Source organism: Salmo trutta, chromosome 2 (assembly GCF_901001165.1).
Source record: "Salmo trutta chromosome 2, fSalTru1.1, whole genome shotgun sequence".
Classification (NCBI taxonomy): Eukaryota; Metazoa; Chordata; class Actinopteri; order Salmoniformes; family Salmonidae; genus Salmo; species Salmo trutta.
Genome location: NC_042958.1, coordinates 5,563,630 through 5,590,189, shown reverse-complemented (window position 1 = coordinate 5,590,189; position 26,560 = coordinate 5,563,630). Strand labels below are relative to the sequence as shown.

The window sequence follows — 26,560 nt, the reverse complement described above, 5'->3', positions numbered from 1 at the left end:
CTTTGAAAAACCAACAATGCCAAAACAAATGTATGCAAACTGTGAGGTAACGAGACCTGACACATTAGCCTTCTCTGCACAGGCACGTAATGCAGACAACACCATGCACTGAATTCCTACTCGGCTAACAATTGCCATGGTTTACAGGTACGGCAATGTGTAAAATCTTTGCAGCCTGGATTGAAAGGCATACAGACAAGGATAGACAGGTAGACAAACAGACAGACTGACATACAGGCAGAAAAAAAGGATTAAAAAAAAGATACAAAATAGATAGATGGATTGGCTAATGATCAAGTCCACTGAAATTCCATGAAACATGAAAAAGCGAGTACCGGAACCCGACGTAGCGTTATCTCACCTGAACTCTGTTTATCTCACCTGGACTCTGTTTGATTGTCTCACCTGAGCTCTGTTTGATTATCTCACCTGAGCCTGTTTGATTGTCTCACCTGAACTCTGTTTGATTATCCCCCCTGAACTCTGTTTGATTATCTCACCTGAACTCTGTTTGATTGTCTCACCTGAACTCTGTTTGATTGTCTTGGCTGATGATGTCTGAGAGCTGGAGGTAGAGAGAACCCTCAGGTCGGGGCTCATGCTGTCTTGTGCTGCTGTGGCGCCTGTCTTGCGTGGCTTCTTATCTGCTGTCAGGTGGGACAAGGGGGATGTCTTCTTGGCCAGCCTGATGCGGGGCCGTGTGCTGTTCACCTTCAGGTAGGCCTGGACCTTGTACTCCAGCAGCTCTCCGTAGTTGGCATTGGTGACTCTGCACTCGTACAGGCCCTCGTCACTCTTTCCCACCCGGGAGATCTGCAGTTTGTGGGAGATGTCGTTTCCCTGTACCTTCACCGTCTGTAGGGAGATATAGAGATGTTCATGAACAATGCAGGATCAACCTACATCACAAAGCCACATGACTAGTGGTGCAGTACAGAGAACCATGTAATGACACAACAGTAACACATAGTGATGGTTTTATGTGTCCATACTTATGGAGTCACATACTTATGGTGTCCATATTCCACATCTGCATTGCTTGCTGTTTGGGGTTTTAGACTGGGCTTCTGTTTAAGCACTTTGTGACATCTGCTTATGTAAATACATTTTATTTAATTTGATGTCTTAATATGGACACCACATCTGTAGATGCAGTAACTTACACTTATTTTAGTCCCTTCATCGTCTGGATCCGGCTCTGGTATGACTTCCATCTAAGAAAACAGAGAAAACAAATATACACCTAAAAAACAGGAACAAAGCTGAAAAGACATTTGAAAAGTGGACAGCAATGCATTATGGGTCTCTAAGAGTGTGCCACTCTAATGTTCAAGGAGAAATATTTATATACCAGTTTAGTCTTCGCAGACACTCAAATACAACTAGTCAGAAAGTCTCTGGCATTCCTTTAGTACGGTGCACTCAAAAGTATATTTTGTGTGTAAATGCAGCATCGTCGTCATCCATGGACGACTATAAATGTTTGATAGCTACATCGATAAGTAGTTAATCACATATGGAAGCAGCAAAAATATACCAATAATCACCACAAAAGATCGGCTAAAATGAAGGAAAACCTTATTTTTTTCCCCCCATTCTGTACATTTAGAATGGGGACAAAGCTTTCAGAAAAGAATCAATGAAATACAGTTACTTCGATATTCAGTCAAAAGAAACAGTATGAAACAGAATGTTTATACTCTTTGACAAATTGACAACTGACTGCAACAAACTATTACTCATAAATGACATTGAACTGGCAAAGAACTCTGCATTATCATCATCTAAGAAAAGCCAATGTTTTCTCTACCTGCTGATGAGACATAATGAACTGTCTGGTGTCTTTATACCCACAACAAACCTTCCAATAGGAGACTCTCAAATGAAGTGAAAACACAGAGACATCAAAAAAAGGGACCCAGCTTCAGGTTGAACATGCCCACATTCTGGCTCTGGTGGCTGTATTCTGGCACCACAGCAAACACTCAGCCCAAAGCCTACATCATGGACTGGGCATTGATTTTAGAGGGTATAATTTATTTAATCTTCATCGAAGGCCAAATAGACTTATTTCTGCGAAAGTGTGCTGATGACAGGCTTGAGCAGAACAGCAGAGCCTCTTTCAAACCAGTCCATGAAAGAAACACCTTCAGAGGTTGAAATATGCCGGCTCCACGAGAGACTTTTAAGGTCGAAAAGGTACAGGAGCTACATAAGAAAATCTGAACTAGCGAGTTTTCTGTCAAGTATATAATGACTTTCGAGAAGCAACTACTTACAATAGAATACTTTCTGTCAACTGTGATCAAAACTATTAATAATAGACAATTGCGGACGATGATGTCAAGAGAATTGGTGGGGCTTCGGCATGGATTTGACCAAAGTCACCAATCTCAATATTTTCTTTACAAACTGTCCCTTGATTAAACTATAGACTCCATGTAGTGTCCATATAAATCACCTGGGATGGATAATCTTCTGAAAGATAGACATCTATTCTGGGATGGGTAATCTTCTAAAAGATAGATATCCACTCACATCTGTCTTCCTGGTTTCCCTCTACATTCAGAATAATTTTGTAGAGTGGATGTACTGTAGAATGTGAACGAGTCTAACAATCATCTAACCATCAATGACCAAAGACTAGGTCCAGCAGAAAGAGATTGGAGCCTGTCTCTCGTTCAGTCCTGGATCACAGTTTTATAGGGTACTTTATCCCAATTGGGTCTAGTCAATTTACAGTGGCTTTGCGAACCATAAAAAAATGCTGGGCATTTAATTGTGGAACTCCATTAGTCATTTAGCCTTGTACAAATGCAATTAACTTAATTGTGACATAATGAATTTTTCGATATTCATTCAGGATCCAGGGATTTATCATGAAGCGAAATAGACATTTATAGGCCACTTGCAGACTGGCGTTGTGTGTCATCAGACATTTAACTGTCACGGAAATGTGTTGATTTCATGATGAGAGAAATCTATTAAAATGTACACAAGCGTTAGCCTATCCGTAACTGGAGCGTAACAGAACAGCTTGTTTCCTCAAATGGGAAATAGGCTCCCAGTCTTAGAACGCCTGTTTTCATCAATAATGATACCCTTTTGTCTAAAAATGTGTTCTGTTTAATTTACAAGTGTTCTTTAGAGTGAATTAACGTCTTTTGACTGTGATGCAAAAGTTTGCAGTGACACTAAGAAACAAAAGCTCCATTATTTTCTCATTTATTTTTCATTTTTCTACGCCTGGCTGCCTCTGAGCTCCACACACTCTCAGTTTCAATCTCTTGTCTCTTTATTACAAAAACCCTCCACCATCACACACTGCCATTCTTCATGCGAACTGAAATTGACTTCTTGTAAAATGTGTCCCGCAATTACTGTGCATAAAGCAAGGGGCCGCCCAGGTCCCTGCAACCAAATGAATGTCAAAAGAGAAGAATGGAATCATTTACATTGAGATATAGACCTAACTGTATTGCACTTCCACCCTTCATTACGATCGTCTGACATATTTCATTATAATGAACTAGAGGCTGTTATAATTCTTAGGTTATTGTCTATAGGCCCCCTGTGTTACATTTCATTAATTAGAGGCAATCAATAAGCAGCCTTGATTTAAAAAACAATCAAATCATAAGATCAGCTGCAACAACAAGACTCACGCTTTCATCCTTCAAGAGCTGGGCTAAGGCTCTTGAGCTCAACATGTTATTCCCCTCTCACTGTCTGGAGAAGTGAGGAACAATACAATACACTTCCATTACTAAAGGCTGCCCAAGCCAACAACCAGATGAACGACAGTCAACTTCGATGTAGATTCACTTTCTGTAACACTTGACAAAGTCAACCAGTAAGTGTTTTACTATAGCATTTACAGCTGCTTTGTCCTGTGCACGTGACAGATTAATTTAGATTTGATTTGATTTGAAAAGTAGAAGCCCTGTGCACAGCAGTACGTCTTCTTCAAGTTGGTTAGGAACAACTTGGAATCCAAATCAAATGCAAAAACCACACACTTGGTAAGACAAGAGTTGATCTTGATGCATTGTCTGAGGCTGTCCTAATATGGAAGTGTGCCAGTTTCACATTTGTTTTGGGAACTGCAAGTGAACTTCCTCTACAAAATATCTGCCCTTTTAACAAGTCCTTCGTCATAACATCAAGTACCCAATAATAACGTTTGAGTGTGTTAAGCTGGAGTACATAAAATGCCATGCAGCCTTGTAAGTGCTCGCTAATTACAAAGCTCACTGACTCTTGAGTGGGCGCTCAAGACGTTATGGCGCGAGATCTGTTGTTAATGTTAATTACGGCCACTGCAATCATGTTCTTGAGTTCTTCTCAAAATGGAAAAAGCTGGAAAGGCTCCACTGCCATTGGTCAAGTGTCAGATGCTGCAATGGTAATTACATGTACAATAGATGAACTGCAGCATCTCCCAATATGAAAGAGAGTGTAGGACTCGGCTTCAGTCGGCTAAACAGCACTCCAAGTGTACATAGGTTTTAACTGACAGAACAAAATGTAATTTAAAATGAGTTTTTGAAAATACTGCTGTACGTGATCGCATTTCATACATTTTGGGTGTACTGTTTGCATTAAATCTGTATAAGTTATCACCTCTTTCCATTTGAGAAGAACTCAAGGGTTGGCAGGTAGCCTAGTGGTTAGAGCATTAGGCCAGGAACCGAAAGGTTGCTGAATCAAATCCCTGAGCTGACAAGGTAAAAAATATGTTGTTCCTCCCCTAAACAAGGCAGTTATCCCACTGTTCCCAGTAGGATGTCATTGTAAATAAGAAGTTGTTTTTATCTGACTTGCCTGGTTAAATATACTGCTCAAAAAAATAAAGGGAACACTTAAATAACACATCCAAAATCTGAATGAAAGACATAATCTTATTAAATACTTTTTTCTTTACATAGTTGAATGTGCTGACAACAAAATCACACAAAAATAATCAATGGAAATCCAAAGTATCAACCCATGGAGGTCTGGATTTGGAGTCACACTCAAAATTAAAGTGGAAAACCACACTACAGGCTGATCCAACTTTGATGTACTGTCCTTAAAACAAGTCAAAATGAGGATCAGTAGTGTGTGTGGCCTCCACGTGCCTGTATGACCTCCCTACAATGCCTGGGCATGCTCCTGATGAGGTGGCGGATGGTCTCCTGAGGGATCTCCTTCCAGACCTGGACTAAGGCATCCGCCAACTCCTGGACAGTCTGTGGTGCAACGTGGCGTTGGTGGATGGAGCGAGACATGATGTCACAGATGTGCTCAATTGGATTCAGGTCTGGGGAACGGGCGGGCCAGTCCATAGCATCAATGCCTTCCTCTTGCAGGAACTGCTGACACACTCCAGCCACATGAAGTCTAGCATTGTCTTGCATTAGGAGGAACCCAGGGCCAACCGCACCAGCATATGGTCTCACAAGGGGTCTGAGGATCTCATCTCGGTACCTAATGGCAGTCAGGCTACCTCTGGCGAGCACATGGAGGGCTGTGCGGGCCCCCAAAGAAATGCCACCCCAGACCATGACTGACCCACCGCCAAACCGGTCATGCTGGAGGATGTTGCAGGCAGCAGAACGTTCTCCACGGCGTCTCCAGACTCTGTCACGTCTGTCACGTGCTCAGTGTGAACCTGCTTTCATCTGTGAAGAGCACAGGGTGCTAGTGGCGAATTTGCCAATGTTGGTGTTCTCTGGCAAATGCCAAACGTCCTGCACGGTGTTGGGCTGTAAGCACAACCCCCACCTGTGGACGTCGGGCCCTCATACCACCCTCATGGAGTCTGTTTCTGACCGTTTGAGCAGACACATGCACATTTGTGGCCTGCTGGAGGTCATTTTGCAGGGCTCTGGCAGTGTTTCTCTTGCTCCTCCTTGCACAAAGGCGGAGGTAGCGGTCCTGCTGCTGGGTTGTTGCCCTCCTACGGCCTCCTACACGTCTCCTGATGTACTGGCCTGTCTCCTGGTAGCGCCTCCATGCTCTTGACACTACGCTGACAGACACAGCAAACCTTCTTGCCACAGCTCGCATTGATGTGCCATCCTGGATGAGCTGCACTACCTGAGCCACTTGTGTGGGTTGTAGACTCCGTCTCATGCTACCACTAGAGTGAAAGCACCGCCAGCATTCAAAAGTGACCAAAACATCAGCCAGGAAGCATAGGAACTGAGAAGTAGTCTGTGGTCCCCACCTGCAGAACCACTCCTTTATTGGGGGTGTCTTGCTAATTGCCTATAATTTCCACCTGTTGTCTATTCCATTTGCACAACAGCATGTGAAATTTATTGTCAATCAGTGTTGCTTCCTAAGTGGACAGTTTGATTTCACAGAAGTGTGATTGACTTGGAGTTACATTGTGTTGTTTAAGTGTTCCATTTATTTTTTTGAGCAGTGTAAAATATCACTGCACAGGACTTGTGAAATGAGTAACTTTGAGATAAATAGTGTAAAGTAACAATCTGAGCATTTCAGGGCTGTTTAGAGGGCACAGAAGTAAATGTGAAAAAATCAAGAGAAGGAAACTCCTACTCAGCCCTTCAGACGCTCATAGTGTGGAAACAGGAGACAAGATTCCGTTTAAAGAGTTTCTAAAAATGGCTTCAAAGCCACTTGTGGCTCCCTAGTCTCCTCTATCTCCACACCACCTTGGCAACTATATAAGTGAAGCATGAGACCATGGTGGTGTTTCAAGTATATCATCAAACCTCTCAGTCCAATCAGCAATGCCATCATATAGAAGTCCAATCAGTTCCCATAACAAGTGGAGGTACAGAGGAATTTCTCCAATCTTTGATGATCCCCACAGATGTTGAGTTAACCTCTTGTTAGTGCCATCATAGATCACTCCCCACACACACACACCCAACACACAACAAACTACTGACAAGGAACATGTCAACATACAAACAGAGAATGGGACACAATGTCTCAAAAAGAGATAGCTGTAGGTTAACTTAAACAAATGTTTACTGGAGAATATTGAAAGTCAATTGATTGGGCAGTTTTATTTTCAGGCTGACAGTCCTATCCCTCTCTGACACAGAGGAAAGGAAGAGCTGGCATGTTACAAATGAGGAGACTGAGACAGAGGCAGACAATATGAAATGTCAATGTAAAGTAGGCTATTATGAAAAATGGTGAATTGCTGTGTAAAACAACTGAAGCATGTTTAATACAGTAGAATCATTATGAGAATTGAATGAAAAAGTACCATGGGAATACATTAATTTATCAAGGTTCATGAAGGGGGTTTGACAATCACATCTGATGCACAAGCACATCCTATTTTCAACGTGAAACTGGTTCACAGTAAATTAAATATTTCAAATCCCTTTTTGCAAAAAACAAGAGTTTTTTTGCATTCTTTCGCTGAATAAATCGTTTAATTGTGACTTCCTTCCTCTCTTCTCCTCTTCTTGTTCATCAGAGATATCCTGAGAAACAAGGTGAAGGTGAGACACAACAGTACAGTTCCAAGGACGCAGCACCAACATCCTCTACCCTCAATGCCATCTCTGTTGAAATGTTTAGGAAAAATGCATGTTGTAGAAAAGCATTGGCCTTTCAGAATTGGCAGAGGCTGTGTGTTATGACTCACAGCGGAGTAAAAGACAGGAAATGAAAGTAAGCAATCAGAAAGATAGTTCAAGGAACTAATATCAGGAAGACCAACAACTTACAAAATAACTTAGAGAACACCTCCATACTTCCATGGAGAGATGTTGAAAGAAAACTTTTTCTACCTTTTCTATATACTATAGATCTCTTCACTGATGTTGTTAATGTCTCTGGGCAAGAAGTGGCTACGCATGGAAACACACTTAGTGTTTATAGAACAAAACAATACATTATTCACATTCATGTTGAATAATCACTGTAATTATGAAGCTAACTTTAATATGCACAGTCTAATAAGAATCACTTTATCCAATTGGATGGAAGTAAATTAGCACATCAATCAACCATTAAAAACATCTTGAGGTATTTAAGTCAAAATCATTGGCGGATGACAGATCTTGTGATAACATAATATCGTTGTTTTTTTAGGATTCGTTTGATTCTCAATGCAACAGACCCCTTTTAGGCAATGGAAAGTTGAGAGAGAGAAAGAGAATCCCAGCAGCATTACAGTTCTTGACACACTCAAACCGGTGCAGGTGCTCCCATGTTTTACATTTACATTTTAGTCATTTAGCAGATGCTCTTATCCAGAGCGACTTACAGTAGTGAATGCATACATTTCATACAATTTCATACATTTTTTTTTTTCTGTGCTGGCCCCCCGTGGGAATCGAACCCACAATCCTGGCGTTGCAAACACCATGCTCTACCAACTGAGCTACAGGGAAGTTTTGTACACTCAGTGAATGCATGGTCATAACATACCAGTAAAAAAAAGGCTGTTGCCTCAAACATCCAATAATAACAGAGCCTTACCAATGATGAGAAACAAGCAATCCAATATAATAAAAGTACACTAATTACTAAAGTATATTTCCTGGACTGATAATAATCATTTTCATTACAAACTCCCCTCGAAGGGATTGATACAATCATATTGAATGTAATCAAATTGAAGAGATTCCAGCTGGAAACAAATACACCCATTTCCCTCAACGATACCAATAACACATGCTGTATCCTGTCACTTCCACTGTTTTGTTTCATGTAAAGCCAACCAATGAGTGGGGTATATCCACAAATAAACTCAGCAAAAAAACAAACGTCCCTTTTTCAGGACCCTGTCTTTCAAAGATAATTTGTAAAAATCCAAATAGCTTCACAGATCTTCATTGTAAAGGGTTTAAACACTGTTTCCCATGCTTGTTCAATGAACCATAAACAATTAATAAACATGCACCTGTGGAACGGTCGTTAAGACACTAACAGCTTACAGACGATAGGCAATAAAGGTCACAGTTATGAAAACTTAGGACACTAAAGAGGCCTTTCTACTGACTCTGAAAAACACCAAAAGGAAGATGCCCAGGGTCCCTGCTCATCTGCGTGAACATGCCTTAGGCATGCTGCAAGGAGGCATAAAGGACTGCAGATGTGGCCAGGGCAATAAATAAATTGCGATGTCCGTACTGTGAGACACCTATGACAGCGCTACAGAGAGACAGGACGGTGATGGTCGTATTTGCGTTTATCGCCGAAGGAATGAGAGTTACACCGAGGCCTGTACTCTGGAGCGGGATCGATTTGGAGGTGGAGGGTCCGTCATGGTCTGGGGTGGTGTGTAACAGCATCATCGGACTGAGCTTGTTGTCATTGCAGGCAATCTCAACTCTGTGCGTTACAAGGAAGACATCCTCCTCCCTCATGTGGTACCCTTCCTGCAGGCTCATCCTGACATGACCCTCCAGCATGACAATGCCACCAGCCAAACTGCTCGTTGTGTGCGTGATTTCCTGTAAGACAGGAATGTCAGTGTTCTGCCATGACCAGCTCAGAGCGCGGATCTTAATCCCATTGAGCACGTCTGGGACCTGTTGGATCAGAGGGTGAGGGCTAGGGCCATTCCCCCCCAGAAATGTCCGGGAACTTGCAGGTGCCTTGGTGGAAGAGTGGGGTAACATCTCACAGCAAGAACTGGCAAATCTGGTGCAGTCCATGAGGAGGAGATGCACTGCAGTACTTAATGCAGCTGGTGGCCACACCAGATACTGACTGTTACTTTTGATTTTGACCCCCCCCTTTGTTCAGGGACACATTATTCCATATCTGTTAGTCACATGTCTGTGGAACTTGTTCAGTTTATGTCTCAGTTATTGAATCTTGTTATGTTCATAGAAATATTTACACATGTTAATTTTCCTGAAAATAAAAGCAGCTGACAGCGAGAGGACGTTTCTTTTTTTGCTGAGTTTAGAATTTGTAAAAATCCATTACACAACAACATGCCATAACCTGTCACCATATCTCTCTACGTAATGGTCTTGAGGCAACATATTGTCAGTAAGAGCAGCAGGGGTGCATGGATGATTGATACCTCTAGCCCTCAAATATATAGATAGCTGGTCCGCTCTATGATAGACAGCCTGAAATGACTTGTTTCACTCACCGAAAGTGGTTTCTCTCTTCTCCCACCTGAGAGCAAGGAAACCCAAGATTTCTTCTCCAAAGTAGATATTTATTTTGCTCTGACATTGACCCTGCATTTCAGGCAGCTAAGAAAACCCCAATCGTGTCCTTGTGAACAGATACAGTATGGTCTTGATGTATGTCTGTTGAGCAAACAAAAACACCACAACTTTCCAAGGCAGAGAAAATGTATGTGACAAAGCAGCAAGGGTGGAAATTAGGCTAGCACAGGGCCGACGTGAGTAAGACATTTAAGAGTGTTAACCCTCGCAAGGCTACCGGCCCAGACTGCATCCCAAGCCGCATCCTCAGAGCATGCGCAGACCAGCTGATTGGAGTGTTTGAACACCTGAGCCACTGCCTGTTCACCCCGCTATCAAATCAAATCATCCAGAAGGTGAGGTCAGTACAGGTACATTAAAGCTGGGACCGAGAGACTGAAAAACAGCTTCTATCTCAAGGCCATCAGACTGTTAAATAGCCATCACTATCCGGCTACCACCTGGCTACTCAACCCTACACCTTAGAGGCTGCTGCCCTATATACATAGACATGGCATCACTGGCCACTTTAATAATGGAACACTAGTCACTTTAATATTGTTTACATACTGCTTTACTCATCTCATATGTATATACTGTATTCTATTCTACTGTATTCTAGTCAATGCCACTTCGACATTGCTCATCGTAATATTTATATATTTCTTAATTCCATTCTTCTACTTTTAGATGTGTGTGTATTGTTGTGAATTGTTATATACTACTGCAATGTTGGAGCTAGGAACACATGCATTTAACATCTGCAAAAAAAATTGTATGTGACCAATAACATTTGATTTGATGTTAAAAATCGGTAAAGTTAGATTTTTATATCAGACAAATAACCTTCAATTCATTTCATTGCATTTTCATATTTTATGAACATAAAAAAATAAAAAATACACTTAATCAATAAGATTTTATTTTTCTAATTATCTTTCTGAAAAAGGTTTGTATATTATCCCATACCAAAATCATTACTCTTCACTGTTAGTTCCCAATATTTTACAGTTACCCTGTGACCCCACTAGGGGTCGTGACCCCGACTTTGAATACCACTGCACTAGCCCAAGGATAGTAATTTTCAGTCACAAGAAAATGTGCCAAACTAGTCCTTTTCCATTTTCGTGTAGCAGACCCGGGCTAGTAGAAATTGTAGTCTACTAGCCCGGACGGCCAGTGTCAAAAATAATTAAAAGTACTACTTAATAAGTCGTTTTTTGAGGTATCTGTACTTTAGTTTACTATTTATAGTTTAGAAAATGTTTACTTTTACTTCACTACATTCCTAAAGAAAATAATATACGTTTTACTCCATACATTTTCCCTGAAACCCAAAGTACTTGTTACATTTTGAATGCTTAGCAGGACAGGGAAATGGTACAATTCACACACTTATCAACAGAACATCCCTGGTCCTCCCTACTGCCTCTGATCTGGAGGACTCACTAAACAGAGAACATCCCTGGTCATCCCTACTGTCTCTGATCTGGTGGACTCACTAAACAGAGAACATCCCTGGTCATCCCTACTGCCTCTGATCTGGTGGACTCACTAAACAGGGAACATCCCTGGTCATCCCTACTGCCTCTGATCTGGAGGACTCACTAAACAGAGAACATCCCTGGTCATCCCTACTGTCTCTGACCTGTGGACTCACTAAACAGAGAACACCCCTGGTCATCCCTACTGCCTCTGATCTGGTGGACTCACTAAACAGAGAACATCCCTGGTCCTCCCTACTGCCTCTGATCTGGAGGACTCACTAAACAGAGAACATCCCTGGTCATCCCTACTGTCTCTGATCTGGTGGACTCACTAAACAGAGAACATCCCTGGTCATCCCTACTGCCTCTGATCTGGTGGACTCACTAAACAGGGAACATCCCTGGTCATCCTTACTGTCTCTGACCTGTGGACTCACAAAACAGAGAACATCCCTGTTCATCCCTACTGCCTCTGATCTGGAGGACTCACTAAACAGAGAACATCCCTGGTCATCCCTACTGTCTCTGATCTGGTGGACTCACTAAACAGAGAACATCCCTGGTCATCCCTACTGCCTCTGATCTGGTGGACTCACTAAACAGGGAACATCCCTGGTCATCCCTACTGCCTCTGATCTGGAGGACTCACTAAACAGAGAACATCCCTGGTCATCCCTACTGTCTCTGATCTGGTGGACTCACTAAACAGAGAACATCCCTGGTCATCCCTACTGCCTCTGATCTGGTGGACTCACTAAACAGGGAACATCCCTGGTCATCCCTACTGCCTCTGATCTGGAGGACTCACTAAACAGAGAACATCCCTGGTCATCCCTACTGTCTCTGACCTGTGGACTCACTAAACAGAGAACACCCCTGGTCATCCCTACTGCCTCTGATCTGGTGGACTCACTAAACAGAGAACATCCCTGGTCCTCCCTACTGCCTCTGATCTGGAGGACTCACTAAACAGAGAACATCCCTGGTCATCCCTACTGTCTCTGATCTGGTGGACTCACTAAACAGAGAACATCCCTGGTCATCCCTACTGCCTCTGATCTGGTGGACTCACTAAACAGGGAACATCCCTGGTCATCCCTACTGCCTCTGATCTGGAGGACTCACTAAACAGAGAACATCCCTGGTCATCCCTACTGTCTCTGACCTGTGGACTCACTAAACAGAGAACACCCCTGGTCATCCTTACTGTCTCTGACCTGTGGACTCACAAAACAGAGAACATCCCTGTTCATCCCTACTGCCTCTGATCTGGAGGACTCACTAAACAGAGAACATCCCTGGTCATCCCTACTGCCTCTGATCTGGTGGACTCACTAAGCAGGGAACATCCCTGGTCATCCCTACTGTCTCTGATCTGGTGGACTCACTAAACAGAGAACATCCCTGGTCATCCCTACTGAATATGATCTGGTGGACTCACTAAACAGAGAACATCCCTGGTCATCCCTACTGCATCTGATCTGGCGGACTCACTAAACACAAATGCTTTGTTCGTAAATGATGTCTGAGTGTTGGAGTGTGCCCCTGGCTATCTGTAAAAAAAGAACAATCGTGCTTTCTGGTTTGCTTAATATAAGGAATATTAAATTATTAATACTTTTACTTTTGATACTTAAGTATATTTTAGCAATTACATTTACTTTCGATACTTAAAGAAAAATGAGTCTATTGTTGACACAGTCCCAAAATGTTTTGCTTGCGAGCAATCAAGTTTTCAAGATATGTAACTTTCAAAATACAGAAATCCTCCCCTTATGATGCATTTTACATCATATGATGCAAAATGCATCATAAACGGATGATTACTATATTTTTAAAGTTACATGAAAAGTTGATTGTCAATAATGGAGGAATGAAACAAACACCACAAGATACTAGTATGTGGTAGAATTTTTCTTTAAGTATAATTAAAACCAAATACTTTTAGACTTTTACTCAAGTAGTATTTTACTGGGTGACTTTTTACTTTTACTTGAGTCATTTTCTATTAAGGTATCTTTACTTTTACTCAAGTATGAATTTGGGTACTTTATCCACCACTGCTACGTTCCATCACTGAGAAACTTTTTCTGCTGAATACGTTTTTTTTGCCCTTTTTCTCTGTCAGACTTAAAATGCTTGTCACAAAACGAGGCCGCGTACCCTTGAAATGCTTGATATCAAAATTGGTGTCTCGGTCATGATCCGTCAGTAAATACATTTTCCCTGGGAGTCCTAATTAGACGCTTAATTCCAAACTCTTGTTGCTCGCTCATCTCCAAAGCCACCATGGAAAATTGCACTCAATATGAGTCCAACTGTTAAGCAGGAAGCTCATAACAACTAACTGCAGTTTCATCTAGGCAATTTCTGACTACATTTACCATGATAACCTGGTTGGCAGCGTGGTTACAGGTGCGTAGCAACACAGTACAGTCTGATGTGAGTCAGTCAAGGTGGAGGGACTGTCAGAGGGGATGTGAATTGAGTTTTGACCTGTGTAACCCTCCAGTCCAAGCTCGGCTAAGTATTTATTATCTTGGACGTTTCCTGTTCATCACAAAGGACACAATGATCCAGTCGCTGATAGCTGTTATGTTCAGCGTGTGCCCTGCACCCTGTCCATTAGAGTTAAGTCAGTACAGGTGTGAGTCATACGCATTAACAAGGCACAGACAATCACATTTTTGACTTAACAAAGTATACCAAGGAAGTCAGGAAATGGGCGTTTGTTGAGATCTGACCTAAACAATTGAGGGCACAACTAATACGAGGATTATTGGCAGCGACAACATATGATTACATATCACAGTGTGATCAGTGCCATACTGTTCCGCTAGACCATACATTACTGTGATATCCCCCAAACCAATATCCGCTAAGCAATTAAAGAATGAATCGATGCTCTGAATCAAAACTGTGTGACAGCTGCATTATCTCAGAATACAGGATCTCTCTCTCTCTCTCTCTCTCTCTCTCTCTCTCTCTCTCTCTCTCTCTCTCTCTCTCTCTCTCTCTCTCTCTCTCTCTCTCTCTCTCTCTCTCTCTCTCTCTCTCTCTCTCTCTCTCTCTCTCTCTCTCTCTCTCTCTCTCTCTCTCTCCTCTCTCTCTCTCTCTCTCTCTCTCTCTCTCTCTCTCTCTCTCTCTCTCTCTCTCTCTCTCTCTCTCTCTCTCTCTCTCTCTCTCTCTCTCTCTCTCTCTCTCTCTCCCTCTTTCTCTCTCCCTCCATCCTTCCCTGCATCCTTCCCTGCATCCTTCCATCCTTCCCCCCATCGGGGGGGGGTGAGACAGAGAGAGACAGAGAGACAGAGAGAGAGGTCTGGGAGTGTTGAAGAGGGAGGCTGGCACAGTGGCAAGGTCAATGTCGTCCCACACATCAAGGGGATTGGTCACGTTTAATCTAATCAACCACTTTCATATGCAGACACTCACCTATTTGACGCTTCTGTCAGACATCCACGAGATTCATCTGGGAAACTCCACAATGGGCTCTTCATTTATCCCATTACAGTTGTGGAGCAGCCAGCCTGATACCACTGGACCACAGTGGGTCACACCTTGAAGTGGAGATATCACTACAATCTCTCAGTAGGGGGACAACTGCTGGGCCGTATTCCTGAAGCATCTCAGAGTAGGAGAGCTGATCTAAGATCAGGTCCCCCTTGTGAATGTTATAGGACTCATTATAATCTAAAAAAGACAAACTGATCTTAGAACAGCACTCAAAGGGGTACTTACCCCTACTTCACTTTTAGATCTCCTACTGCAGAAAGGCCTCATGATTAATAACTTCCCCTCAATAATGTCATTGCAATAAAATTGGACGTATCCCTTTAGATTTTCCTCTCGGCACGAGGTAACAAATACATTTAGGTCAGGTGCCTACAACACTTTCCTCAAGTAAGGAGACCGCCGGTTGTTATAGGCTAAAGGCTACTGCTCAGTGTTTAATCTACATAATTCAATTGAATACTATTCTTAGAAATGTTCCACAAGACTTTTAATATATTATTTCCTAACTTAGTTTGTTGTGGGATTATTGCATAAGTTACTTGGTTCAATGTATTAAGGCCTACACCTACATATCATATCATCAGTACAATAATAATAAGAAATATTATTAAAAGTTACAATAAAGACCAGCAGAAAGGCACTTACGTAGGAACACCTGCTCTTTCCATGACAGAATGACCAGGTGAATCCAGGTTTAAAAAAAACTATGATCCCTTATTGATGTCACTTTGTTAAATCCACTTCAAACAGTGTAGATGAAGGGGGAGGAGACAGGTTAAAGAAAACATTTTAAACCTTCAGACAATTGAGACATGGATTGTGTATGAGTACCATTCAGAGAATGTATGGGCAAGATTTAAGTGCTTTTGAACAGGGTATGGTAGTAGGTGCCAGGCACATCGGTTTGTGTCAACAACTACAACACTGCTGGGTTTTCACACTCAGTTTCCCGTATGTGTCAAGAATGGCCCACCACCCAAAGGACATCCAGCCAACTTGACACAACTGTGGGAAGCGTTGAAGTCAACATGGGTCAGCATCTCCGTGGAACGCTTTCGACACCTTGCAGAGTCCATGCCCCGATGAATTCAGGCTTAGGGGGGGATGCAAGTCAATATTACAAAGGTGTTCTTAATATTTTGTACACTCAGTGTATATCAAGATGTCCATTCGAAGCAGACTTATGACTGACATCTCAAAGCCGTATGAATGTACAGAACTAGCCATTTGAAAAAGCATGTCATATCAGAAGGAGACTTGCTTAAATATTGATCTATGCAGTGGACAAAAAAAACACATCTCCTTGCGCATCGATTATCATTGTGATTCTGTCACACTGCAGCTCTGGAACCTATATAACTGTAAACCTCCATCTTTGCCTTCTCCCTGTAATCCTCCCTGGAACCCAGCATCCTGGGCAGCCAATCATCTAAATCCGTGTTTAATTTCCTGTCCCTATGCGATACATATAAGCCCATTCCTGCCTGTGCTTTCTATCACTGTAGACAATCTGGATCTGAGGGAGAAACATCGTTCGAGTGTCGCTGATGTTTGAAATGGCCATAAGGGGGTCACGAGCAGAATGTCACATAACTGCAGGGGTTCTTGTCTTTGTCGGCTTAAATCATCTCTGGAACTCAAAAGGATAAGGCGTTTGTGTTGTCCCTTGAACAATATGTGTTGTAGTGATGCTTGAAACTTTGCGTCACTTGTCATGTCAGATACAACGGCTCAACAACATCAGTTAGTCACGTATGAGTGTACACACACACACACACACACACACACACACACATGAATACGAATACACCTGCAGCCAATGTTTCCCCCTTCCTTTCGTCTCCCGTTGAGTTGGTTGGATCAATTGCTAGTCATTCTCTGACTGTGCCCAATCTCTTCCAAAAAAGTGAGATTGTGTTTTGATCCAGTACATTGAATTGGAGGATGCTGGCTGTGCATGCAAGACAACGCCTTCTCTCTCGAGCTCATGTTTAGACAGAGGTGCCTCGTGCTTGGAAAATTGTCTTTCTCCTTTCTGACCAAATATGTCCGTAAAGCCAGGAGACATCCCTATCTGTGCTGCTCTACAAGCCTGTCTTAGTTATATTTCTTCCTACAAATCACCTCCGTTTGGCGTCTTTGGACCAAAGCCCCTTGGACACTGCTCAGAGCCATGCAACCAATGCATATGGCACTCAATAAGCATACCCATTGATATTAGCACTGAGTTTCTGCAGGGGATTTTCTGAAGGGATGTTGAAAACAAGATGGCTGTTATATCCTCTAACTTGCCCAATGGCACCTCTAGGTGGTCTAATTAATCTGGCCTAACACATGGCAGGTTTACACAGGAGACGTCCTCACACTCTTGGACTGTCTGTCACACTAGTTAGTTCCTGTGATCCCCCCAGTGGCTCACAAGGCCCACCCGAGGGGCCCTGAGTGAAAGATGAAATTGTGTCAAGTTGACAAAAAAAAGTACTGAGAGGAAATGATTACAGTACAATAGTTGTAGCAAAGTATTTTGAAAGTATCCGTAAGCTTCGCAACACCAATTGGGACCACACCAGCCATGAGGATAAGTATCTAATGGAACTCTGTGTTGAAAAGCTGTTTTGATTAATCTTTTGGAGGACATTTTGCAATGATTACCTGCAATGCCCCCCCCCCCTCCCATCATTGACTCATTGGTCCAATAATGATTATACTTAGCAAGAACCATCCCACAGCGTGTGGCTCTTGTTATTTCCCAGGAGCCCTTGCAAACTTATCGCTCCATAACGTCTCCATGTTCTCTCACCCATCTCTTTATCAAGCTTCCCTTCAAATTAATTGTCTCCTACCAAAGTCACTCATGGCCCAATAATTGAGTCATTCCAAATGAGAAATCAGTAATGTTATTGGCACAGTGTAATAAGGGCTTTCCATTAGGTTGAAGGAACAGGAAAAAAGACAAGCTGATGGAATACAGGACATTAGATTGAAGCAGCAGGGAAAAAGACAAGCTGATGGAATACAGGACATTAGGTTGAAGTAACAGGAAAAAAGACAAGCTGATGGAATACAGGACATTAGATTGAAGCAGCAGGGAAAAAGACAAGCTGATGGAATACAGGACATTAGATTGAAGCAGCAGGGAAAAAGACAAGCTGATGGAATACAGGACATTAGATTGAAGCAGCAGGGAAAAAGACAAGCTGATGGAATACAGGACATTAGATTGAAGCAGCAGGGAAAAAGACAAGCTGATGGAATACAGAACATTAGGTTGAAGCAGCAGGAAAAAGACAAGCTGATGGAATACAGGACATTAGGTTGAAGCAGCAGGAAAAAAGACAAGCTGATGGAATACAGGACATTAGGTTGAAGCAGCAGGAAAAAAGACAAGCTGATGGAATACAGGACATTAGGTTGAAGCAGCAGGGAAAAAGACAAGCTCATGGAATACAGAATATTAGATTGAAGCAGCAGGGAAAAAGACAAGCGACAAGTGGATAGAAAGCAGGACATAACCTATATGCACTATGGCCAGGCAGGCAGCCTAGTGGTTAGAGCATTGGGCCAGTAATGTCACGCCCTGACCATAGAGAGCCCTTGGTTCTCTATGGTGTAGTAGGTCAGGGCGTGACTAGGGGGTGTTCTAGTTTATATTTTCTATACACAGCTTCCCTGTGGCTCAGTTGGTAGAGCATGGTGTAAGCAATGCCAGCATGGTGTGTGCAACGCCAGGGTTGTGGGTTTGATTCCCACGGGGGGCCAGTACAAAAAATGCATGAAATGAAATGTATGCATTCACTACTGTAAGTTGCTCTGGATAAGAGCGTCTGCTAAATGACTAAAATGTAAATGTTCTATGTTGGTGTTTTGTATGGTTCCCAATTAGAGGCAGCTGGTAATCGTTGCCTCTAATTGGGGATCATATTTAGGTAGCTGTTTTTCCACCTGTGTTTGTGGGATATTGTTTTGAGTTACTGCATGTAGCTCCTCTGATGTCACGGTTCGTTTGTTTCTTGTTTTGTTTGGAAGTTTCGCTTTATTAAAAGATGTGGAACTTTAATCACGCTGCACCTTGGTTCGTCTCTCCACACGACCATGACAAGTAACCCGAAAGCTGCTAGTTTGAATCGCCGAGCCGACAAAGTGAAAAATCTGTCGATGAGCCCTTAAAGCAAAGCACTTCATCCTAATTGCTCCACAGTTGCAACTGATAAAGGCTGGCCATGACCCCATTCTCAGTGGGAGTTGGGATATGGAAAGAAGCACATTTTCAAACAGGACAAATATAAAAACTCACCAAATTATTACTTTATTATACTACATGTTCCCCACCACTGACATCTTGGTCATGTGATCCTGGAAACATTCTATCCATTAGAGCTGTGTGTCTGTCTCATAATGAGACCGGCGTCGATGGGAGGCTATGCATTGTATTGCCTCTGAATGTTATCACATTATGTGGACAACCCTTCAAACTAGTGGATGTGGCTATTTCAACCACACCTTTTGCTGACAGGTTTATAAAATCAAGCACACAGCCATGTAATCTCCATACACGCACATTGGCAGTAGAATGACCTTAATGAAATGCTCAGTGACATTCATTGTGGCACCGTCATAGAATGCCACCTTTCCAACAATTAAGATCGTAAAATGTCTGTCCTGCTATTGCTGTCCCAGTCAACTGTAAGCGCTGTTATTGTGAAATGGAAACGTCTAGGAGCAACAATGGCTCAGCCGCTAAGTGGTAGGCCACACAAGCTCACAGAAAGGGAGTGTTGAAGCAAATAGCTCGCAAAAATCATTGGTCATCGGTTGCAACACACACTACCGAGTTCCAAACTGCCTCTGGAAGCAACGTCCGCACAAGAACTGTTCGTCGGGAGCTTCATGAAATGAGTTTCCATGGCCAAACAGCAGCACACAAGCTGAAGATCACCATGTGCAATGCCAAGCGTTGCCTGGAGTGGTGTAAAGCTCGCCGCCATTGAACTCTGGAGCAATGAAAATGCGTTCTTTGGAGTGATGAATCGCGCTTCACCATCTGGCAGTCCAACGGACAAATCTGGGTTTGGCGGATGCCAGGAGAACGCTACTTGCCCGAATGCATCAAGTTTTGCGGTGGAGGAATAATGGTCTCGGGCAATTTTTCATGGTTCAGGCTAGGCCCCTTAGTTCCAGTGAAAGGAAATCGTAACGCTTCAGCATACAATGACAATCTCTCCTCACTAATGCTCTTGTGGCTGAATGGTAGCAAGCTTGCACAGCAGTGTGGAGGCTGACAAAGCAGTAAAGGGGGGACCAACTCCATACTAATGCCCATGATTTTGGATTGAGATGTTTGACAAGCAGGTGTCCAAATACTTTGTGTATTAAGGACAGAGGGCCAGACAGGGTACAAGGCTCATGGGGCTGTAGGACAGAGAGCCAGACAGGGTACAAGGCTCATGGGGCAGTAGGACAGAGGGCCAGACAGGGTACAAGGCTCATGGGGCAGTAGGACAGAGAGCCAGACAGGGTACAAGGCTCATGGGGCAGTAGGACAGAGGGCCAGACAGGGTACAAGGCTTATGGGGCAGTAGGACAGAGGGCAAGACAGGGTACAAGGTTCATGGGGCTGTAGGACAGAGGGCCAGACAGGGTACAAGGCTCATGGGGCAGTAGGACAGAGAGCCAGACAGGGTACAAGGCTCATGGGGCTGTAGGACAGAGGGCCAGACAGGGTACAAGGCTCATGGGGCAGTAGGACAGAGAGCCAGACAGGGTACAAGGCTCATGGGGCAATGGGACAGAGGGCCAGGCAGGGTAAAAGGCTCATGGGGCAGTAGGACAGAGAGCCAGACAGGGTACAAGGCTCATGGGGCTGTAGGACAGAGAGCCAGACAGGGTACAAGGCTCATGGGGCTGTAGGACAGAGAGCCAGACAGGGTACAAGGCTCATGGGGCAGTAGGACAGAGAGCCAGACAGGATACAATGCTCATGGGGCTGTAGGACAGAGAGCCAGACAGGGTACAAGGCTCATGGGGCAGTAGGACAGAGGGGCAGTAGGAGCGATGGCCGGTGAAGGCTGCAGGTCAAGAGGCTGGAGTACAGCTATGGATTGTATGTTTCCTTTAGAAACAGGAAATAAGTGCTCTCATTACTTGATCCAAGCCTGACAAGCTGACAGGTCTCACTGAGGACACGTTCTGTATGTCTGTGACTTTCACACTTTGTCTTTAACAGAGAGGAAAACAGAAAAGTATCTTATCTCGTTGAGAGAGGCCGTGGCACACAATGGCAATCAATGGGTTTAGGCTTTTTCAATGACCCAGGAAGACACGGCTGTTACCTTGAGAGAGAAATCACATTTTCCTTTGCTTATATTAACCCTTAATCCCACACCAAATAGAATTACGAGCGAAGAGGATTGTAAAGATTTACTCTGCGGACGTGTGGATTAAACAGATAGCGATAGATCCATTCCAGCCTTGAGGAGAGATGAATCCCCCTCTTCAGCATGAGTAGAGCGATAGACCACCATTTTAGCCCAGTCAAACAAAGCAGAGAGCTTCCAACAATGTCAACCACTACACGTGATAGTGTCACTGGGACTATATCTCACGGGACAGCTACAGAACGAACACTGTGATGCCACTGTGATATAGTGGACGTGCCCGCCCTTTAAAGCGGGATTCAGTTGTTGTGTTGTTGTCATGGACTGAACCCTGCAGCACCCTGTGCACGTCTGTTCCACTATGAATCCTATTCCACTCTTTTTCTCAGCTCTAATTTTTTTCTTCCTCAGCCTCTTTTTATAGTCCTCCTCACGAATCCTTGGCTTGTTTTTTGTCGAAACCCCTTTCCTCTCAGGACAAAACCACTGCTTGTCATTTCAAACAAATACCATGAAAAGAACTAGTTCATATGAGCAGCAATGGCGTGGTGAGCATCAACAGCTCCTTCAGCCGACATCTAAGAGTCATAGATCAAACGGATCAAAGCCTTGGCAATGCCAGCATGATGGGTGACAACAATGGACAAGTAATAACTATTTTAAAGCCATGTGGATATCCAAGAACAAGCCTCTCTCTCTGCATTGTGGTTTCACTGCGAGGAAGACGAGCATTTAACAAAGGAAACATTTCCTTGTTTGATGTCTGTGATGACAAACTGACAAACTCCCCTAAAATGTACCAGCTATTTCAATAGAGGGAGCAAAATAATACACAAACACAAAGTAACTGATCATTATTTGTAAGGAAAAACTGTCATAAGTAGCTATCCAGTGTAGAAATACATTACAAATGCCAGTCGAGGAGGGTCTCGGTACACTGTTCAGGCTTTAATGAGCCAATTTGCAAGAACGTGTCAGCAAAGTTTTTTCCTGCATGGCCTCTGAGGGCCCTATAATGATAAATGATGATCAGTTCTCTTAACTCTGGCAGAATGGTGCTACATACATACCTCAGACTACATATGCAAGTCACTTAAATTAGCCCTTGGTTAAATCAACTTGGTAAAGACAGGCTGAGATTAAACAGACCAGTATTATTTTACCACTGCATGTTGTGGCAATCTGTTATCAAAGTTTATTACAGTAAGTTTTACAGGATAATCTAGGGATTTTAAAAAGGCTATGGGGTGCTATGCTCTTGGTAATGATAATCCAATCATGCGAGAATTCACTGAGGTTTCTGTGCGGAATGGGATTATACAAAACTGCACCACTATGAAATCATGATTGCAATGTGCAGGGCCAAGACTTTTCCCCCTTTATTTGGAACAAGTGAAGTGCATACCTCTTCGTCATCATCCTCCTCCTCGCTGTTGCTGGGTTCTTCTGGTGCTCTTATAAACCACCATTGAATCTCCAAGTAAACTGACGTGGTTCCACTCTGGAAGGCGCACGCCATTTCAATGTTTTGACCTTCTTTTACCGTTAGATTGGAGGGGATATCCGTAAACTTTCCTGAAAGATAGAGAAAAACAATCAGTATAATCGCTGTTTGTCCTCCACAACTACAGCCTACATATAACAAACCTGTCATAGTGTAAGGCACTTCTTTCAACACATGGTAGTTGAGTAAATAAACCCTTACAACAACAACAAAAAACATGAAAAAAAATCAGATCAAGAGAACACGTGATAAACCTGTGTGAAGAATCACGTGAAAGATTTCAAAAAGGAAAGGAAATATATATATTTTCACAGAGTCAGACACGTGGTTTTCGTAGATGTGACGTTTCACATACGTTTCACATGTGAACAAATCAAATGGGAAATAAAACGTCACATGGGTAAAACAGACACGTATTCACCACTAAGACACGTGGTTTCCCAACATTTCTCGTATTATGTTTTACATGAGTGCTTTTGTAACTGGCAGGATTAGAAGCCAGGTCTCCCACTGGAAAATCTGACGTCTTGACCATTAGACCAAGAGGGCCAACACAAACTTTGACGTTGCATGCAGGGCCACATGATCACATGACCATGAGTGACTCATGTCCTCTACACTTTCACATGTGCATTTTCACACTGTCAAACAATGAAAAAATGTTTATCCAATTCATGGCAGGATTTCCTCCTGTGATTAATCACGATTTATCGCAATTTCCTAATTTGCTCATATTGAGCTGCAATTTACGATTTTTTTTTATACAAAAAATCATTACAAGAAAATTGACGTCTTGATTTTGTTCAAAGTAACAGTTAGCAAAATCAGATAAATTGATAAATACACTTTTGTTTAATCTCAAAGTCAACTTCTTTTGATATGGCATTGTTGCAGCAGTATAGCTTTATAGATCATGTATTTAGGATGTTTTCAGTATATTAACTGGAGTTCACTGATTAACTCTGAGAGCACTAATTCTAACATGTTAAACTGGTGGAATAAAAAGACATGGAACTCTAGCTTCTCTGTTCTTTTCACTGGGCTTCTTTTCACTGGTCACTGACCAACAATTTTTCAATGCACTTGAATTATTATACTCAGGTAGGCTAAGTTACCTTTTTACAGAATGACATTACAGAATTTGCAATTCCATATGTTGAAACATTGCTACTGCAGCATGTCACGTGTGAGAAGAATAACACTATTTCACCACCACAATTTCACATGTGAAAGTTAAGATTTTCACGTGAATGTTTCCTTACATGTGAAACTGTCAATTTTACTTTGAAATGTGATTGATTTTCACATGTGAAATTGCAATTGAACATGTGAAAGTGATATTTTCACATGAGAAAGATTTTCACATGTGAAACTGCATATCTGATTTTCATGCGAACGTTTTTAGCATGTGGAACTGCAAATTTCACATGTGCAACTGTAATTCACATGAGGTGAAAACGTTTTTTTTTCCTCGAATGTCAAAAGGTAGTTTAATTTAATATGGTTTCACGTGAAATTTAAGCTCAACACGTACCAACAGTTATTTCACATATGGTAATGCGATTTTGTAAGGGAAGTGTAGGTTAATCGAATTAGTGAACTATATCATCTGAAATTAAGGGGCTTCCTATGTGTCTAGATCTGTCACTGCGATGGGTATCATACCTTGATCATAACATAATGCCTTATAACATATATCAGCCCCTTCTCAAAGCACGGACATATGAGATAAACGTGATTTAACCTCAACACATTTGCCAGATTCATTCTCCAATAACTAAAATTCAAATGAATGTGCATAGTGTAATTTAAATAAGACAAGTATAGTATAGCCTATCTGAATATATATTTAAGTGTGGAACATGTTACACTCTAAGCATCACAATAACTGTCGTTCAATGTAGCCTACAGTTTCCCCCCCGCAACACACACTACGCTTAAAAAAATAAAAATAAACATTTTCTGATCATTTTCAAGGGATACAGGCTAGGGAGGCAGTGGCAATACCAAGGCAGATGTGTCAGATTTCGTGTGATGAGATCCAAAGGTAGAGAGAAACCACAAAGGGACAGATGCAAACTCTCACCGATATGTCAACAGGGTAACCGTCCATGGTGCTGAAAAAATAACTACTGCTCGTTCTACGCCAATCCAACACTGTTTCTGCATATCCGTTACTTTAAATGCATGTCGCGCTCAGTGTTTCTTCAAAGTTATTCTTACAACGATATTAACCTGTGCCTGGTAGTCCAACATTTACGTTCTACTAATTATAATAGTATTATAAACTACTAAATTATATCCAGGTGTCATTTTAAGCAATCAACAGTTGCGTTTGGTTCATTTGGACAACATTGGATCAAAACTAGGTACTTTTTCTGCATTTATTTTATAGCCCAGAAGTATGTTGCATTTGTTACGTCAATCGTGATATATTTATTATTTAATGTCTGCATCTTGAAGTTATACGCACTTTTAACATGAATTCAAATGCGATATATATTGTTTTTAACCCAGAAGCCCAGAGAGACTAAAATTGATAGAAGTGTTGTAGGGCGATATGTCTCAGCTTACCTTCAAAGCAGAATCCAAATTGTATACATAAACTAGACAATACAACGAATCCAATAAAGTCCTGAGAGGTCCACATCATCACAGATGGATAATGTCACATCAGCCGAGAGAGAGAAAAAAAAACGATCTTCCAAAACTGCTCAGCAAATTAAACTGTTGCCAGGCCGATATGCTTGGACACAGAATGGCGAATGTGTAACATGCTGGAACAATAGCAAGGCTACTGAAGTTGTCAGCTTTGCAGAGAGAGAGAGACTGGTGACTGCGCGCTCTGCACAAGGTGTTGTAAAATAATAGTCTCTGTTCTCTGCTCTCGGTACAGTACGTGGCTGTTCATGCAACGTCAGTGTGCAGTTCCCCTATTGTGTGCTTGGTGTACACACCTCTACACTTTTGCAAAGCCCGTTTTCCACATTCTTTCAAATTGCACTAGTCTAGACTTAAACATATGTAATATAGAAAAGTCATTATCAAGCATAGCAGCGGGAGTAGCCTACAGACGATTTCGAAAGCTAGAAATAATTTTAGCATTCATGACAAAATTTGTGTGAGAGATTTGTGTGAGAAGAGAGCAAAATAGCTCCTCACTCTTTTCTCAGCAACCAAAACATGACAAATCATTTAAGAGACTGTGTGGGTTGTCACTCAATTTAAGAAGAATTTACATATGGAATGTAGGTGTGTCCATCTCATTGAGGGGGTCGGCTCTAGCCTTTTGAGGGCCCTAAGCGAGATTTGGTTGCCCCCCCCCCCCCCCCCCCTGCGAGCAAAACATTTTTTGTGGCCCCCTCTGATGAAGGCTGAGAAATAAATGTACATTTTACAGCTAATTTCCTGGAATTCTACCCATTTTACCATGAGGTGTAGATAAAAAAAAAACAGTTTTAAAGCTAATTTCCTGCAAATCTACAAATGTTGCCATGACATATTATGTTAATGATTTCTGAGTGAGAGTGACTA

The 26,560-nt window shown here is 42.3% G+C and overlaps 1 protein-coding gene across 1 annotated transcript in view; it reads right to left on the bottom strand.

The window, feature by feature from the left end:
* LOC115149390 (V-set and transmembrane domain-containing protein 2A) overlaps positions 1–25,989 on the bottom strand; it is a 32,596-nt gene extending 6,607 nt beyond the window's left edge. The window contains exons 1-4 of the mRNA XM_029692219.1: positions 25,601–25,989; positions 22,928–23,097; positions 1,164–1,214; positions 525–855 (exon numbers count right to left, since the gene is read on the bottom strand). Coding sequence (XP_029548079.1) covers positions 525–855; positions 1,164–1,214; positions 22,928–23,097; positions 25,601–25,679 — 631 coding nt within the window. The 5' untranslated portion in view covers positions 25,680–25,989. The remainder of the gene's footprint in view (positions 1–524; positions 856–1,163; positions 1,215–22,927; positions 23,098–25,600) is intronic.
* Between the last annotated feature and the right edge of the window lie 571 nt (positions 25,990–26,560).